This window comes from Oreochromis niloticus, linkage group LG3 (assembly GCF_001858045.2).
Source record: "Oreochromis niloticus isolate F11D_XX linkage group LG3, O_niloticus_UMD_NMBU, whole genome shotgun sequence".
NCBI lineage: Eukaryota > Metazoa > Chordata > Actinopteri > Cichliformes > Cichlidae > Oreochromis > Oreochromis niloticus.
Window position 1 is genome coordinate 20,989,074 of NC_031967.2, and position 17,741 is coordinate 21,006,814.

At 39.1% G+C, this 17,741-nt stretch overlaps 3 protein-coding genes, 1 long non-coding RNA gene and 1 other non-coding gene across 5 annotated transcripts in view; 2 read left to right on the forward strand and 3 right to left on the reverse strand.

Annotated features, from left to right (window-relative positions):
• LOC109198185 (low affinity immunoglobulin gamma Fc region receptor II-b) overlaps window positions 1-17,741 on the reverse strand; it is a 997,390-nt gene that overhangs the window by 505,993 nt on the left and 473,656 nt on the right. The gene's annotated exons all lie outside the window — the stretch shown is intronic.
• The window catches only part of LOC109201287 (obscurin), a 493,328-nt gene that overhangs the window by 127,356 nt on the left and 348,231 nt on the right, over window positions 1-17,741 (forward strand). The gene's annotated exons all lie outside the window — the stretch shown is intronic.
• LOC109196520 (uncharacterized) overlaps window positions 1-17,741 on the forward strand; it is a 65,046-nt gene that overhangs the window by 32,077 nt on the left and 15,228 nt on the right. The gene's annotated exons all lie outside the window — the stretch shown is intronic.
• On the reverse strand, window positions 4,292-6,330 carry LOC102076636 (uncharacterized). The gene is made up of 5 exons (XM_019356905.2): window positions 5,891-6,330; window positions 5,631-5,743; window positions 5,266-5,423; window positions 5,042-5,174; window positions 4,292-4,969 (listed from the first exon to the last, which is right to left on the reverse strand). Exons 1-5 carry the CDS (start codon window positions 6,027-6,029, stop codon window positions 4,511-4,513), a joined length of 1,002 nt encoding a protein of 333 aa, XP_019212450.2. The 5' UTR covers window positions 6,030-6,330; the 3' UTR covers window positions 4,292-4,510.
• On the reverse strand, window positions 6,543-16,286 carry LOC106097329 (uncharacterized). The gene is made up of 9 exons (XR_002061345.2): window positions 16,034-16,286; window positions 8,677-8,980; window positions 8,438-8,577; window positions 8,097-8,300; window positions 7,915-8,019; window positions 7,639-7,829; window positions 7,475-7,588; window positions 6,713-7,363; window positions 6,543-6,610 (listed from the first exon to the last, which is right to left on the reverse strand). It is a non-coding gene; the product is annotated as an uncharacterized LOC106097329 (long non-coding RNA).

Sequence of the window (17,741 nt, forward strand, 5' to 3'; positions counted from 1 at the left end):
ATACTTTCTCTATGATTATTGTATTCAACCTGTTAACATTTAATATTGTCTTGATAGAACCAACTGATTCTGCAGCAGAGCATCCCCTGTTGCTTCTCCTTGCTCCCCAGTCCCTGAGCTCCTGCTGCTGCACCCACAGGTATGCAATTGTAGCATCAGATGTACCGCACGCACTGATAGCTTTTTACTCGGTGGGATTCCCTTGTGATCACCTTTACTAAATATCTACAACTAATCTGATTATATCCTGTTTTTTTTGTGTGTTTTTTTCAATGTTGAAATGAAAATCTAGTAGCAGCCTTCTCATTTCTTTGTGTTTTGTGCTGTTTTACAGGCCCAGAGAGGAGGACAGCTCCGAGGCAGATGAGGGACTGGTCCCAGGACGGTCCATCGGCGGTGGAGCTGGCCATCCTGGTGTCGCCAGTCTCCAATGGAGCATTTCCTCCTCAGCCTTGTTCCTGCTCTGGAGAGCAGCTGGGTCCTTTTTATTCCTGTCTCTCTGTAAATACTTATATTCTATATATTTATGTTTAATGTTTTTCTGTTTGAGAATTTTAATATTATTTCAAATAAATTTTTATAATGACTGTCTCAGTTCTACTACACAGCAAATGTTGGCACACGACTTGACACATGTAGAATTGATTTCATATTATACTAATGACAGAATATACTAATACAGTGGGATGCAAAAGTTTGGGCAACCTTGTTAATAGCCATTATTTTCCCGTATAAATCGTTGGTTGTTACAATAAAAAATGTCAGTTAAATATATCATATAGGAGACACACACAGTGATATTTGAGAAGTGAAAAGAAGTTTACTGGATTTACAAAAAGTGTGCAATAATTGTTTAAACAAAATCAAGCAGGTGCATAAATTTGGGCACCACAAAAAAAGAAATGGAATAAATATTTAGTGTATATCAATGTGTGTGTCTCCTATGTGATATATGGGGGGCCTTTGTCTGGACGTGCTTCCCATCCAGAGCTCCACAGCAGAGAGGGAAGTTCCAGCGCTCCTGGAATCCCTCTGTGATGGACCGCCAGTCTCCAGGTGAAGGCACAGCCATGAAGTCGTCCACTAGACAGTCCCAGATGGCCGTCGCTACCTGGGGGGTGATCTGGCACACTGTGGACACACCGACTCTGAAACTGAACGCGATGGTCCTGAAGGAGTCCCCGGTGGCAAGGAACCTGGACAAAATTGTTCAAAATTAGTATTATGTGTACTGCAGTTACAAAATACATTATTCAAATTCCAAAATACTTTTGTGATGTCAGATTTAAATTACAAAACATAAATCTTACATAAAACATTTCGTAATTATAAGGATAATTACATAACATATATTAGATATAATATAAAACAGTCAGTTGTGTTTTGTTTTAACTTTCAAATATCATAATTTGATTGGTAGCAACTTTTACCACTACAGTGAGCCAATCACTCATAATTCCTAGACATGTCAGTCAGGTAGGAATGAAGTAAGACATTAATAGAAATAAAGAGTTGTATGTTGACATGTAGCCCTTTCCTTGCTTAAATCATTGTTAATATTTTTGAAAAATTAACCTGTGATAAGACATAGCATATCAAGATAGAATATGCTAGATAGAACCATATAACTAAAGATGAACCAAACTGTTCACAATTTTATCTAGCTCTCAGTTTTAAGAAAGGCTGCTGACCCCTGTTATAGAGTCTGACAGCTGCAGGGATTATATACAAATATTCAACTATACCAGAATTAAACCAGGTCTAAATAAAAAAAAAAAAGGAGTGAGTATCACTACAAAGATTAACCCACAGTGGGCCTCATACCACAGTTTGATATCAGCAAACACTGAGAGCATACACTGATATGACACCACAGCCATGCTATCATTGCTAACACTGATAATATAGCATACATTGAATTAAATCGAGACTTGATGAGAGCTGTCGAGTATCACTAGAAATATTATAAACAGTCGTCTCCATACCACAGTTTGCTATCAGTAAACACCGACGGCATTCACTGTTAGCATACCACAGCCATGTTAGCAGTGTATAAACGATAGTTTAGCATATATTAGCACAGGTATCAATAAAGGACTACCGTATTAAACACTTTTACTAACCTCAGGCAGATGGACAGGTGCTCTGCAGGTGGGATTGAGCGCCTGTAGTTGGTGTCTAGGCGGGCGATTCTGGGACCGATGCGGGACAGCAGGTCCTCAAACTGGGCGAGTGAAAGATGGTGATATCGCTGAAATCAGCCGTCATCCAGGCGCAGCTCCTCGAGCAAGTGGTGAAACTCACCAAACTGCTCACGCCTCTGGAGGACCTGATGGACCCAGGTACGGCGAGGACGTCCTTAACGCCACTGCTCTGCTCGCCACAGTAAATACAGGGAGTGCAGAATTATTAGGCAAGTTGTATTTTTGAGGAATAATCTTATTATTGAACAACAACCATGTTCTCAATGAACCCAAAAAACTCATTAATATCAAAGCTGAATGTTTTTGGAAGTAGTTTTTAGTTTTAGCTATTTTAGGGGGATATCTGTGTGTGCAGGTGACTATTACTGTGCATAATTATTAGGCAACTTAACAAAAGACAAATAGATACCCATTTCAATTATTTATTTTTACCAGTGAAACCAATATAACATCTCCACATTCACAAATATACATTTCTGACATTCAAAAACAAAACAAAAACAAATCAGCGACCAATATAGCCACCTTTCTTTGCAAGGACACTCAAAAGCCTGCCATCCATGGATTCTGTCAGTGTTTTGATCTGTTCACCATCAACATTGCGTGCAGCAGCAACCACAGCCTCCCAGACACTGTTCAGAGAGGTGTACTGTTTTCCCTCCTTGTAAATCTCACATTTGATGATGGACCACAGGTTCTCAATGGGGTTCAGATCAGGTGAACAAGGAGGCCATGTCATTAGTTTTTCTTCTTTTATACCCTTTCTTGCCAGCCACGCTGTGGAGTACTTGGACGCGTGTGATGGAGCATTGTCCTGCATGAAAATCATGTTTTTCTTGAAGGATGCAGACTTCTTCCTGTACCACTGCTTGAAGAAGGTGTCTTCCAGAAACTGGCAGTAGGACTGGGAGTTGAGCTTGACTCCATCCTCAACCCGAAAAGGCCCCACAAGCTCATCTTTGATGATACCAGCCCAAACCAGTACTCCACCTCCACCTTGCTGGCGTCTGAGTCGGACTGGAGCTCTCTGCCCTTTACCAATCCAGCCACGGGCCCATCCATCTGGCCCATCAAGACTCACTCTCATTTCATCAGTCCATAAAACCTTAGAAAAATCAGTCTTGAGATATTTCTTGGCCCAGTCTTGACGTTTCAGCTTGTGTGTCTTGTTCAGTGGTGGTCGTCTTTCAGCCTTTCTTACCTTGGCCATGTCTCTGAGTATTGCACACCTTGTGCTTTTGGGCACTCCAGTGATGTTGCAGCTCTGAAATATGGCCAAACTGGTGGCAAGTGGCATCTTGGCAGCTGCACGCTTGACTTTTCTCAGTTCATGGGCAGTTATTTTGCGCCTTGGTTTTTCCACACGCTTCTTGTGACCCTGTTGACTATTTTGAATGAAATGCTTGATTGTTCGATGATCACGCTTCAGAAGCTTTGCAATTTTAAGACTGCTGCATCCCTCTGCAAGATATCTCACTATTTTTGACTTTTCTGAGCCTGTCAAGTCCTTCTTTTGACCCATTTTGCCAAAGGAAAGGAAGTTGCCTAATAATTATGCACACCTGATATAGGGTGTTGATGTCATTAGACCACACCCCTTCTCATTACAGAGATGCACATCACCTAATATGCTTAATTGGTAGTAGACTTTCGAGCCTATACAGCTTGGAGTAAGACAACATGCATGAAGAGGATGATGTGGACAAAATACTCATTTGCCTAATAATTCTGCACTCCCTGTACAAACACCTATTCTCCGTGAAATTGAATAAATTATACCTATGAGAGTTCAGAGGTAAAAGTACATTGTGTCATTTTCTAACTACTTGTGGACCAGAAAATACAACTGTTGAATAAGTTGACTTTTATTATTTATATCTCCTAAGTGTTCTGGATTGTTTTATGTGTATACTCAGGATGTTACATCATAAAAACAACTTAGTTGCATAGTTTCAAATTGAGAATGGTCTCATTTGTGATTCGTAAAATGTTTTAATCTGTTTTTATCAATGGCTTGTTACATTTTTCATTCCATTCCAGCTTCCTGATTACTGCCTAGTTTTCTTGCTAAACATTTTCAATTAAAATGAAGAATACCAGATACATGTGTTACTCTTTATTTTCAGAAACAGTTTGTCCAAAACATTTTAGTTTTTCAAATCAGAAATTAATATAATTTAAGAATTTATCTGAATATATTTACAAAGTTACAATGACAAAAAATGTACAATTTACAAATATTTACAAATAGTTTTAAAATTAACTATAAACATTTGGACTGATAAATTACTCATGCTGATATGAATTCAAAGCTGCGATAAAATATGGGGCAAAAAAACTTCCCGGTAGAACGTTTCCAAAGCTTCAATGTTAACAGCCCAAGTTTGTTCTCTATCCACATGCAAGATGAAAAAGTCACATGGAGTCCAAACAATAAAGTGACAGCTTTTCGCCCCTGTGAGATAGAGGTTGCCCTGGATCTGATGCCAGTAGTTGTGATTCTTTTTTAATACCAGGGAACCACTTGCCTCATCCAGCTGTAGGAAAAAGTCCTTACTTTCTGCAGCCTCCAATACAGTTTTGGTTCTGGCTGACCATGGGCATTTCACCTCAATGATGCACTCATTAGAGACAGTCCCATCTGGAGAACCACCAAGCAGGCCACTGTTAGATAAAAACAGTCCCCTCTCCTTGATAGCTGCACCAGTACAGTCAGTGTACAGCTGCTTGGCCTTTGGCTCATGAAGGATCCCCCAATCACATGCCTTTGGGATGAAAATACAACTTAGTCATAAAGGAATTCTTACATGCACAGACCCTTTTTACTAATAACTTACTTTAGATCCTTCTGTCAGGTTGTACTGTCCAAGCAGAGTCTTAAATAAGGAAGGGGGGTATGAGCGCCGCTGGACTGCACTCAGGACCAAACCGAAGTTGCTGGCTGTGATTCTCTTCTTGCGATATGCTGACCTTTTATAAAGAAACACAAATTAAGGAGACACAGTTAACTAAAATTTCTTACTTAACACTTAACAGAATTAATTTCAAAGCACTTTCTTACCACAATGCATTCTTCGTTTGCCCAACTGTTGCTTCCTCGATCTGTTTCTTCTCTTCGTCAGACACAGCCAGTGATGCCAAGAGATAACGAGCCTTGTCTTCTGCTTGGGGAAATCCCAGGTTCCTCAGCACTCCATCAAATGTCTTGGCTGGTTTAGTCTAGATTTAAAGCAAAAGGATTTTAAAGGTTTTAATGGAACCAAGCAATTTTGACCACAGAATAGACCAAGTCAGGTACAGAGTATATAAAATACATTTAAAAAATAAAGTGGGGACAGTGGAGGCAAACAGTCTGATGTATGTAGTTTACAAGAGTTTACATACATGTACAATTTATACCACATGTTAAAGTAAATATCAAAGTACCTGGGAGCATTCAGGACTCAAAATCCACCCCATCCCAGTAAAACGCTGAAATTTCGATAGGGATGCCACTGCCCATTCCTTGTCCTCCTGGGTGACAGGTCTTTTGATTCCAGCTGAAAAATAAAATAAAAAAAATGCTTTTAGTAATCAAAATAAATAATAATTTTAGCATATAAAACACAATGCTTTTTAAAAAGTTAAGAAAATAATTATTATAATTATAATTAATTCAAAGAGCAAATTTTAAATAAATAACTGACCTTGTGTTGTTGATGGTGTCATCACAGACACTCTCTTGGCAGTAATTTCTTCTGCTTTGGATGATTTTACCCTCTTCCACACACATTCCACGTCAGTGCGAGATACATTCTTCTCCACCCAAATCAACAATGCCGCCATATGATGGCACTTATCATTGCCAATCGGGCACTCACAGGAGCTGAACCTGACTGACTGACCCTCAACATGCACCTACATTGAAAGAAAGTTCATGCTTACCCTAAACATTCTAACAAACACTTGCAGCGCTGCTCTGTGTACTGGTACTAGGTTAACTAGGCTAATATAACTGGTACTAGGCTAACGTTACTAACTCTCCAAAACCTCCATGTTATGTAGATTTCTATCTTCGTTTACTTCCACTGTTATAGCATTGCTGTACGTGTGTGCTTTATGAAATACATCAGAATACAGCAATCTCATGTTTTAGACTAAACACTACATAGAATGCATATTAAATGCATACAAATGCAAGAAAAATAAGCACTATTTATAGAAGGAAATTCATTTAAAACAGCAGGTAACAAATTCTTTTATGAGCCCTCAACTCCACCAAGATAATGAATGCAAGATTATTATTTCACCTATATATGACAATCACTATTCAAAATAAGAAATTTTACCATTGTCACCAGACACTGAAGGTGCTGGGTTCAACACCGTTTCTGTGGTTTCTCTGGGTTTATTGCACACCTGTGGGGCTAGGGACACAAAGAAAACAACAATATACACACACAGACAGGAACAAATGTAATCTGTGAACAATGACAGTGTTCTGGTCATGTGAAAATGCAAGTACTTACCTACGACAGCTTGACCCAGTGCCGACAATGAGATATTGATCTTTCCAAGTCGACCATGTCTTAGCTGCCTCTCCAGAAGTTTCTTGTTGGTGACAGTGTTATAATGATGAGTTATATTTCTCATCAGAAACACATGTGTGGATGGACTCATATTACTTAAAAAGTAATTGCTTTTCCTCATGTTTGCAAAGAACTGTTCAACAACTTGACTGTTCAGCCAGCCTTTCAGCTCTGGGACAAGTTGAACTCTGCGTAATAAGTCCTTGGGATCTTTTGTATTTCCCTCATGAAATCTGTCATACAGGACATAATGGTCAGATGATCCAGTGACAGGATGAGGATTTTCAGTTACACTATCCATCCTTTCATGTAGCCATGGAAGATTCACTTTCAGGCTTTCATCCTGTGCAGCCTTGACATTTTCCTCAGTGGGCTCAGCCAGTCGACCTTCATGTGGATGAAATGGCAGTCTATCAGGAACCCGCAAATTGGTGTGTGCCGCCAAACCCCTCGCAAAATCATAAACACAGATGTTTGGCATGTGATTCCAGGACAGGAGAAGGTCAGCAAAATCCCGGGGACTTTCAGCACGGAGATTAAATTTAACACTGTATACAATGCCATGTGGACATAGTATTACAGACCATCCTCCTGCAAGCAAGGTTTAAAAAGTTGTTTGTGATTGTAATTAAATATTTTAATGCTACTTCTAATAATCGCTAAGTGATGCTTACCAGAGGCAGCCCATATGCTTTGAAAGACCTTATCATGTGTCTGCCTGCTCTTCATCTTCTCCCTCAGTCTGGTGATGAGATCAAAGCGGGAGCCTTTGGAGTCGATGTTGCATGCTTTACACAATTTTGTCACCACTCCAACCTGACAGTAACTTTATGTCACATACTCTGAAAACTTCAAAGCAATGTTACCTTTTGTTTGGCGAGTTCATCCAACAGACGGTCTTCTGTGACACTGCTAAGCTTTGCTTCATGTGAAGAGCTTGTTCCTACTTTTTGAAACTCTGTGTTAAGCACAATGTCACTTGTTCGAGTTTCACTCCCGATCCATGGTGCCCAGTGCGTGTAACTTGGTGGAACTGAAAATGGATTCTTCACGCCGCCTACAGAAAATGGCATGTTTTTAATTACAATCTAAATTACTTTAAATCACTGAATGACTGTAAATAAGTTTTTGCCATCACTCACTTGGAAAAAACCCACGGCTTATCATTACCAGGTGAACAGAGTTCCAAAAACCTTCAATGTCATGTTCACCATTGAAGTCTTCTGGAGGGGCTTTGAGGTCACTCACTATAATAAATTGACTCATAAGAACATGCACATAATATACACAATGAACTATAAACACAAATGTACATTAAACTTACTTGCTAAGTTGAACACCCCTTTTCTGTTTAAGTCCATAACTACCACAGGGGGGTGAAACCCACAGTTTATGCAGGAGTACATGTAGTCTGTGTCAGTCAAAGCCTCAAAATGGCAATAAGCATGAAAAATGGTATCCCTAGAAGGAAAGTTCACTCTTCTTCACCCTCCAATGAGTCAATGACCCTTGAAGCGGATACACGGTTCTGTAATATAACAATAGGGTGAAGAAGACTGTGATTACACAGATATTTAAATTTGGGCACCAACATACCATATTCACACACAAACACATTTTTAAAGCAATCTTCAGATGAGTATATTTTATTTTCGCGATCCTCACCTGCAGATTTTCTCTCAGAAAAAGGCAGAGTTCAAGAGACAAAACAATGTGGTTGTCAAAGTTGTGTAGCCCATCTGTCCACTCCTGGTATCTGTAGACCATGTGGCACTGAGGACACAATCTATGGTGTGTTGAAACATCTGTTAAAGACAAATCACATTAATGTCAAAACATTAGTATAGGAACAATTATAACTAATTATTTCACACTGATATTTAATCGTATTCATTAAAACTTACTCTCAATCACTCCCATCATGCTGACAATCCTCGCTTTATTGGTAACTAGAACAGCCTCATCAAGTTTAGGGTGCTCTGGGCACACATGGCACAGAGTTTCACATGGAAAGAGCTGTTTCTGATGATCCATTTTCTGTGAGATGTTATTTTCTGGAAGAGATCCAGGGATTTTTCTCTCTTTAAATATATAGCGGATACTCCTTTGGACAGCAGCATTGTCCTCAAAGGAAGAACTCTCCTGAGTCATCTGTGATGGGGTGCCTGATGATAGTGGTACAGTTGATTGGAAGATGTCTCTCTGTGTCTGAAAGAGATGCCATTTAGCTATGTTTTTATGAGGGCATGATATTCGTGGCTTTGCACAAGTACCATGCCAGGTGTTCCTCAGAGCATTGTAAGTCACAAATATTCTGCCAAGATGGCAGAAACTGTGTATTTCAGGCTCAAATACAGACAAAGAGATCTGTGTTGAGGATCCACCAAAATCCACCCTCACACAAAGTGGAGCATGTGCCATCTGGGCAGCTTTCTGTCTCTTTGTGCATGCCGCAGCTTTGGCCTCTCCCAAAAATTTCAGGTCCACCGTTTCCATCACAATGTGCTCTTGAAGAAATACCTCTTTTATAGTTTCTCAGCAGTAATCTAGTGAGCGAAGGTGCTCACATAAACTGAAGCCTAGTCCGCTCCGCTGAGCCAGCAACTGGTATTGCTGACATTCCTCCAGCTAACATCTGACATTGTGAGATATCCCCCATGTTTTCCTCTGAACGTGAACTGGCACAGAAAACCCATGGCCAGTTCTCTGCACAGCAAATAACCCTCTAGTCTCATCTACACAAACACACTGCAGCTTAGTGGCCAGGCAAGCATTTATTGATTGGTTGGAGTGCCTCCTCATCATGTGAGCCTTGTAGTTTTTTGTACGAAGAGTAAGACCACAGTGAGGGCATGTCATTTTCATGGACTTTCCATAAGCCGCAGTTTTATTGAACACAGAGGGTAGAGCATATGAATGTTCCAACAAAGATTCAGAAAATGGTTCAGATACTGGAGACAAAACATTGTCTCCAAAAGCAGGGCTCCTCTTAGAGTGCTGCCGGAGAAATACGGGGCTCCTTGGATAAAATCATATTCTAATGCAAAATGCGTATTTTTTTTTTCTTGTCACCCACAGAAGCCCTTAGTTCAGTTCTCTTACTTTAACTAGGGCCAGGAAACAAGAGCAGCTTTTCTTCTGCTCAGATTTAAAAAATGTTCAGTAAGTTTTGTTTTGTTTTGTTGATTTGCCAAATTGTTGCTCAGTTGTTGAGAATCACTTGTTTTCTATTCTGTTACCAAACTGTCTGTCAGTTTCATATAGACATGAATTTGCTCTTGTTCAGTTGCCAAGTTGTTGCTCAGTTGCTTTGAGTCAAAGTTCATCTCAGTTGTCAGGTTGCTTTGCAGTTTTGAAAAAAAATAAATCTCCTCTGATAAGTTGTCAAACTGTCTTTTAGAATAATTTATTCTCAGTTTTCTGCTCAGACGTTTTCTCAGACGTCTGATTTTCTCCTCTTCTGCTCAGTTGTCTAAAGTCAAGACTGTCTCTCTGTCCTCTGTTGTCTTTATTCTGTTTTCTTCTGTCCAGATGTCAAACTCCTTTAATTTCTGAGACCTTCATCTCTGTTTACTGATCAAACTCCTCTCCAGTTTTCTTACGTTGCTCCTTTTAGTTTTTAACTTGCTGCTGTTTGCTGAGAAAAACTTTCTATGTTTATTTTGATTTTTCCAGAATAAATCTTCCTCTGTTTAGTTTTTCTGTTCATTTGTCCAGACTCACACTTCTTTTGCTCTAAGAAATAAGAACACAATGATCGGGACCATGTAAGCTACAACCTTATAATCACTTTCTGTCGCCGACCTCTCAGCTAAACCTGTGTGGAGTCATCCCATAACAACAATTAGTCGACTGGTCACGATTACGTCAACTATTAAAACTGTTGACGACTAATTTAATAGTCGACACGTCGTTTGAAGCTTTGTAAGATCCTGAAAGATGCAGGAATAAGTAGTAGGATTTAAGAGTGTAATAACGCACTAAAACAGAAGATGGCAGCACTGCATGTCCAAGGATGCCAGCTGCCGTTAAACGCCAAAGAAGAAGAAGAAGCCGTCTCCAGTATCGTAGCTGTGTCCAAATTCAAAGGTCGCATCCGCCGGAGGCCATATTTGTAGTTTCATTACATTACAGTGACTCGACGAAGACTGTCCAAATGCGAAGTCTCTTTCAAATGCGGCCGATAAAAGCGTCCTCTTTTTCCCCAGATTTGAAGGATAGGCCGGGTTTATCCTTCATGGCCCAACCTATCCCAGAATTCATTGTGTGACCCAGTCAATTCCAGTTTCCAACAATGGCGGCAGCTACTTAGTTTTAATATTACTCTTAATACTGTTTCTGTGTCACAAAATAAACCTTTTAGATATCTTTAGGTGAGAATGTAGCTGTGTAAACTTCAAATATCTGCTCGATTTATCAAGACATCACATATTTGCAAAAGTACTATGACATTTTAAGAGAAGTCTGTTACCCAGCAGCTCGATAGCTGACTGGGAGGTCAAGGCTTGCTAGAGCCGGGTGTTCTGGGAATTCATCCTGCCTGACAAACCATCCTACCCGTTGTTTCTGCGCATGCGCACAACATGAAATTAAGTGGCGAACCGTCCTACCTTTGTTAATAAGAGCTAGAAATATACTCTGATGGGCAAAGTTAAGTGGCAAACCATCATACCTACTTAAATTGGTGCTGGAATTACTCTGTGACAGCAGAAATGTGCATAAACTACTTACGGTAGTTGATTTTGCCAAAGTAGGACGGTTTGTCAGAACACCGGTGAGAACAGCAAACTCTTGGCGCACCTTTTTAAAACCTCCCGCAGTCTTTCGCTACTCAGGCTAAACATGATATATAAGTCATTTAGATAACTTAAAAATGTTATTGTTTGGCTTTTTTCAGTGTTTCATTTTTTCCTGATTAAATCGGTTTGGCTGAGATTAAAGTTCTAGTTTTCACACAGCTGAATAAACATCAAACAGAAAACTGATTATCAGAAGTGTGAGATGGTAGAATTTACTCCAGTGTCCTGTTATATTTTTGATAGCAAGGAGCAGATGGCTGAGTTTATTGAACTCCACCGAGACAATCTGCAAATTTCATTAAGTTTAATAAACTATCATCTTGTCTTTATTTTTAGTTACCACATACCTTAAACAGTTCAAGCTGTAAGCTAATGATAGTTATATAAGAGCAGATGCATGCTGGTGCAATAAGCTGTACGTTTTTTCGTCCAATGGATGCATGATCTGACTGGTCGACTAATCGCAAAAATAATCAGTGACTAGTCGACTATAAAAATAATCATTTGTGACAGCCCTAATAACAACTATGCATTCATAATTTTCCCCCTATACAGTATAATACTGAACAAGAGCAAACTGGTCTGTTTCCTGACATCATCTGATGTTTTTGTAAAATCTTTGGTTGTGTTGTTCTGTTTTTCTGCTGCCTGTGCTCTCTGTGAAATTATTAAAAGACAGTTTTGATAATGAGCTGGATTAGATCCTAGAAACGTGACTGCAACACTTTAAATATGGGTTATAACACTCCACTCTTTACTGTTTTATCTAATATGTGGGAAAAGAAGAATATGTTTTTTCATTCATTACAACATTTATTTACTGTTTGACTTTGTTGTTGTTTAAATTCTCTTGCCTAATAAATTATATAAATACAGTTTTTTTTTGTCAGTAAAACTGTAAGAAATAAAATCCTTGTTGTTTGAAAGAGCTGACATTTTTATTCTTTGTTGTTTGTTTTGTTTTTCACGCCTCTAAGCACACTTATAGGCAGCATCCTGCAGTAACCATAGCAATCTTTATTTCATATAAAAGCATGTTGTTTATGGGCATAATGTAACAAATCTTTTGCGGGCCCTATTAATGATCAACGGTAATTGAAGAGGAAGCTGAACCCTGGCTCTGGACATCTTCATGACAAGTGACAGCGCAGACATCTACTAATGAGAGAACATGTTTTATCATCATAAACACTGTGATATGAAGCATCGTTAAAGTGTCACTTCAGTAATGTTGACTCATGTTTTTAATAGATGACTTTAAAACACTAATTTCTGTGGTTTATTTTAAGCTTACAGAATATAACATGTGGTAAGACGATGAGTTTTACTTCTCACTGTCCGTGTTATGTGTATCTATTTATCATGTATGCTACTTTGCTCTGTGGACTGTAAAATGTTTCATTGTATTCATGAAATAAACCAGACTTTCACTGTCTGCATCTTTTACTGTTTTTTCTGCATTTGTTCACTCCAAGTTTGACAAACCCACAGACATCCAGAGTTAACTCGCTAACAATGTGGAGCAGTCTCAGTGTATTTAGCTGCTTTTTCCCTAAACACAACCAACTGAGAGAAACGCTTGTAGTCCTCACTTTGGTCATTTTGAACGTTGAAGGAGATTTGTTCCATAGACACCTTATACTAGTGTTTCCTGCATTTAATCCATCACTACTATGTTCTATTTAAATTCAGAGTCCTTTTATAGTTTGCAGTGAAATTTGTTAAACCGTTGCTTAATGTGACGGAAGTACACGTCACTCTTTACTAACACATTTGTAGATAAGTTTATTGCTGAACCACACAGCTAGCAGTCTCACACACGCTTTAAAACTCTTTTAAACTCTTTAAAAGTTACTGTACGGCTATCAATTGTTAACATGACGCTTGTTCTTATACATGTAATACATTTATTACCAACCTGAGAGTTTATCCGCTGGTCATTCGACATGACGAATGACTTCTGAAGTCTTAATTCAGCTCAAGACGTTGTAGATTCCCGTCAGTAACACTTTCGGTCCGCTAGTAAAACGTAGTTCTATTAATCTGCGCTCATTACTCTTGAACCGGAACCGGATGTAAGTCCCAAAAAACTGAATTGTAGAACTGAAACTGAATGGTGAGAGTGAAACTGAAATTATTCGAGAGCTGAATTTTTAAAGGATAAAATGCAGTTTCAAAGCAAATGAATTCATTTTCAATATATAAAATTCAATTTCAATTTAGTGATGATCATTTTCAAACCATAAATTCAATTTCAAATTAGACTAATTCAAATTCAGTTTTCAAAAGCATTTATTCAAGTTACAATTCAGATTCAATCTGAGCAATTCAAATTCAAATTTAACTTATTCAAATTCAGTTTCTGATGGCACAGATTTCTGCCCATAAAAATGCTCCTAACTAGTTAAATTAAAAGTAAAATACCCCTAAACTAGTTAAATTAAATCATCTATGTCTAAATAACAGAGCTCTGAGACCTATACGATCCTTTAAAAAGAGTTTAATTAAAACACATAATGGTCTCATTAAATAAAACGCTGTTAAACACTTGTGAACTCATATGACCCCTGAACTCACATGCACGAGCAAAGCCACCTACTACAGAGGGTCACGCACGCGTACGCGCACTCACATGGACGCGCAGGGGGAAAGGGGAAGTGGGGGGGGGGGGGGGGGCAAAAAAGCTACAGGTATATTACTACTCATATGGAAGATTTTGTGATGACCCACAGTTAAGTCTCTGTGTTCCAGTTATCACTTATCTGTAACTCAGTTTTCTTCATTTGTTACTATTGAGGCCTGAAATGATCAGCTTCAGTAAGCTTTAGTAAAGGTCACCTTTTTTGCTACTTTGATTCTTAGTCTGCATGTGACTCTGGAGAGAATTGCATCGTATTTGTTGGTAACATGTAACATTCACTTTGATGTGCCAATAGATAATACATTTATTTGCTGTCTTTGTTAATTTAATTTGTGAAACATACAGGTCTTTAGTTTCAGTTCAACCACACAGTGAGTCATTCACTCTGTTTGGGTATCAGCCAAACATAGAATTTAACCACAAGGTGAAAACATTCACAGATCTGAGGTCAAAGGAGCATTTTTTTTATTATAGTACTGCATGATGATGTTTCAGCTAAGAGTCAAATAAAATCTCTACATGTTTTTATGCAGCATGAAGGAAGAATTTCAACATAATTCCTCCGATAAAGAATCAAAATATAAAAAAATCATTAAAAAGACTTAGATATAAAAATACAGGCTGCTAAACAGAAAAGGGGTTTTGGTACATTCACTCCCAGTGACTCCCAGTGTGCAGGAAGAGGAATATTGCAGAATGATAATGATCCAGGGGATGTTGCGAAAACATGTCAGAGTGAAAAACAAGACCTGGTAAGATATGACTTAAAGCAATGGGAAACATGTCACAAATCTGCTGCGGTCAAAGCTACAGGAGCTGTTTGAGTTTGCTGTAAAAGGGAAGGAAGCACAGAGAGACCAATCAGAAGAAGAACCTGTAGAAAAACTCTGTCACACCTAAACAAAACACAACTTCTCCTTTTACTGCAAAGTAAAACAGTTTGAAATTATCTGAGGATCAGAGAGCAGCAGGCTGGATGTGACGATGGGGCACTCTTTGCTCTGCATGATGGGCTTTTTCTGTAAGTACACGTCTGACATTGTTTGAAAGACACCATTAATTAAAATGTTTCTGATCTCTGAGAATTAGTGAGTCACTGTTTAGAGCTTGTTTAGCAAACAGGAGAAATTTGGTGATTATTGTTCATCTGAAAATGAACAATAATCAATAATCAGAGTAAAATCTTTAAAAAAAACTTTACTCTGAGGTATAATAACTGATGAGGTTTTATTCATTATTTTAGTGCTCAGTACAGTCATCCGTGGAAACGCTGAAGGTAAGAAACACTGTTTTTATTCCAGTTCATATATGTAGCTGTTATCTCCTACAATGCTCTAAATCAGGGGTGTCAAACTTACGGTCCACGGGCCACATTCGGCCCTCGATACAATTATTTCCGGCCTGCGAGCCAGTTATTAATGGACACACGGTAGGTGGGAGCTGAATTTTCAGCCCTGCTAAGAATCCATGTTTTGATGGGCACACCATGTGGCCAATCTCATGCAAAGACAGGCTGGGATCATACCATTGTGTGAAGGAAAGAAAGAAGGGGGGCAGACGTTCTGAAAGACAGCAAGTGTAGTGGTACAGGCCAACGATTAAAGTGCAGGTAAACAGAAATGTTTCTGTTTTTCAGCATCTACTATAGAAATACAGTATAGATATAATATAGATGAGCTACCAGAAGTTTCTCTCTATTTTTACACATTTGTTTCTTACAATTTAAGTCAAAGGATGGTGCCGACAGATTTCTCTCTTTCTCACAGCAGCTTTTTCTTCATCATGTAGAAAAACAGTTAAATACTGTAAATCATTTCTTACACTGATGGTGTCAGGGTGGTGGCTCATTGGCTCCCTTTTCTGTTCCCGTGTTTCATTCCATGTCTCCTCTCTGTGTTGAGTCTGTTTTGTCACCCATGTTTGTCTCTCACCCCTCCGTGTGTCTTATCTCCATGTTTGTATCTCTCTGTCCTCTCTCTCTCTGCCCTCTCTCTCTCGCCCTCTACCTCGCCCCTCTGTGTCTTAGTCGTTTTACTGTGTCTCGTCTTCATCTTCATCCTCTCTTCCCCTGTTCCTGTCCTTGTGTCTCTTCTATTGCCTCTCTGTTTGTTTATCACTGTTGTTGTCAAGTCCGTGTGTCTCAGGTGTAGGTCTCAGTGTTTCCTGTTTTACTTTGACAGTGTCCCATCCTGTGTTCAGTTTTGCTTCCTGTATTGTGTCATTATGTTTATTCCCCTCAGCTGTGTTCTCTGTTTGTTTCCTCATCAACATCTTGTATATTTATGGAGAGAGTTGTCAGTCGTTTTTATATGGCGTTATTTTTGTGCCACTATTCTGAGCGCATGTAAAAAAAAAAAAATTGCAGGTACAAGTGTTGCATTTTGAGGAGAAATTTATTTTGAGTGAAGAAAAGCTGAATTTGAGTGAACAAAATTCATTGCTGCTTTGCAAAAAATGTATCTCAGTGTTTGCTATTTTCCACACACATACACAACAGCAGCCCGTCTCGCTCAGTTTTTGCACTTGCGCTTGCTCGCAATGTGTTGCTCGCGCTCTCAACATTTCTGCCTGTGTGCGCTCAACTCTTTCTGTACACCATTATATTTGTGCCACAAAACCAGCCAATCACAGACTTGGATGCAAAAAGAAAATCTGATTGGCTGTTTTCGTCTCAAATCAGCTCGAAATGACGAAACGCAATATCCCAGAATCCATTTCGTCCAAAACTGAAACGAGGCAGTGGCGGAGGAACACAGAGTGTTTAAAATGATCATATTAAGAGTGTGCCGCCTTCATACAGACTAATTTTCCTTTTATAGATGTTTATCTGAACAGATTACAGTACAGATTTACACGAAGATGATGATTTGTGTGAGTAGTGCAGTGTATCTCACTGATATTGGCATGTGTGCTGCTTACCTCAGTGTATGCTTTTGTATTAATTCTTGGAGTTCTCAAAATCCTTCTACAAAGCTACATGGATAAAAATGAAAGTAAATACCAGATACTCCGTCTTCCTCCCACAGTCTAAATAAGTGTGAGTGTGAATGTTTGTCTGTCTCTCTGTTTTAGCCCTGCAACAGACTGGTGACCTGTCCAGGGTGTACCCTGCCTCTCGCTCTATGATAGCTGGGATAGTCTATAGCCTCCTGCGACCCTGATAAGGATAAGCAGAAGAGAATGGACAAGAGTTTAAAGTGGGATTCAGGAGGTGCAGAACCCTAAAATTAGTTTTTAATGGCTCAGGCTAATTTCCATTGAGAGCTTCAGTAGATTTTCTTAGTGTATGAGCTGTGATCAGCTGACCTGCTGCTCTTTGCAGATTTATCCACCTGAATTCAGTCAGATGTAAGCAGATGTTTCATGAGTTGTCCTCGTCTCTACACTGACAGTACACTGTTTATACTGACTTTATATTAGACTGCCACTGTGCACCAGTCACACACTGATCTTTCCTTTAAATCCATCACAGTACAGCAAACTAACCTGTTTATCTACTAATCTGTAGAGGATTTTCATGCAGCCTTTA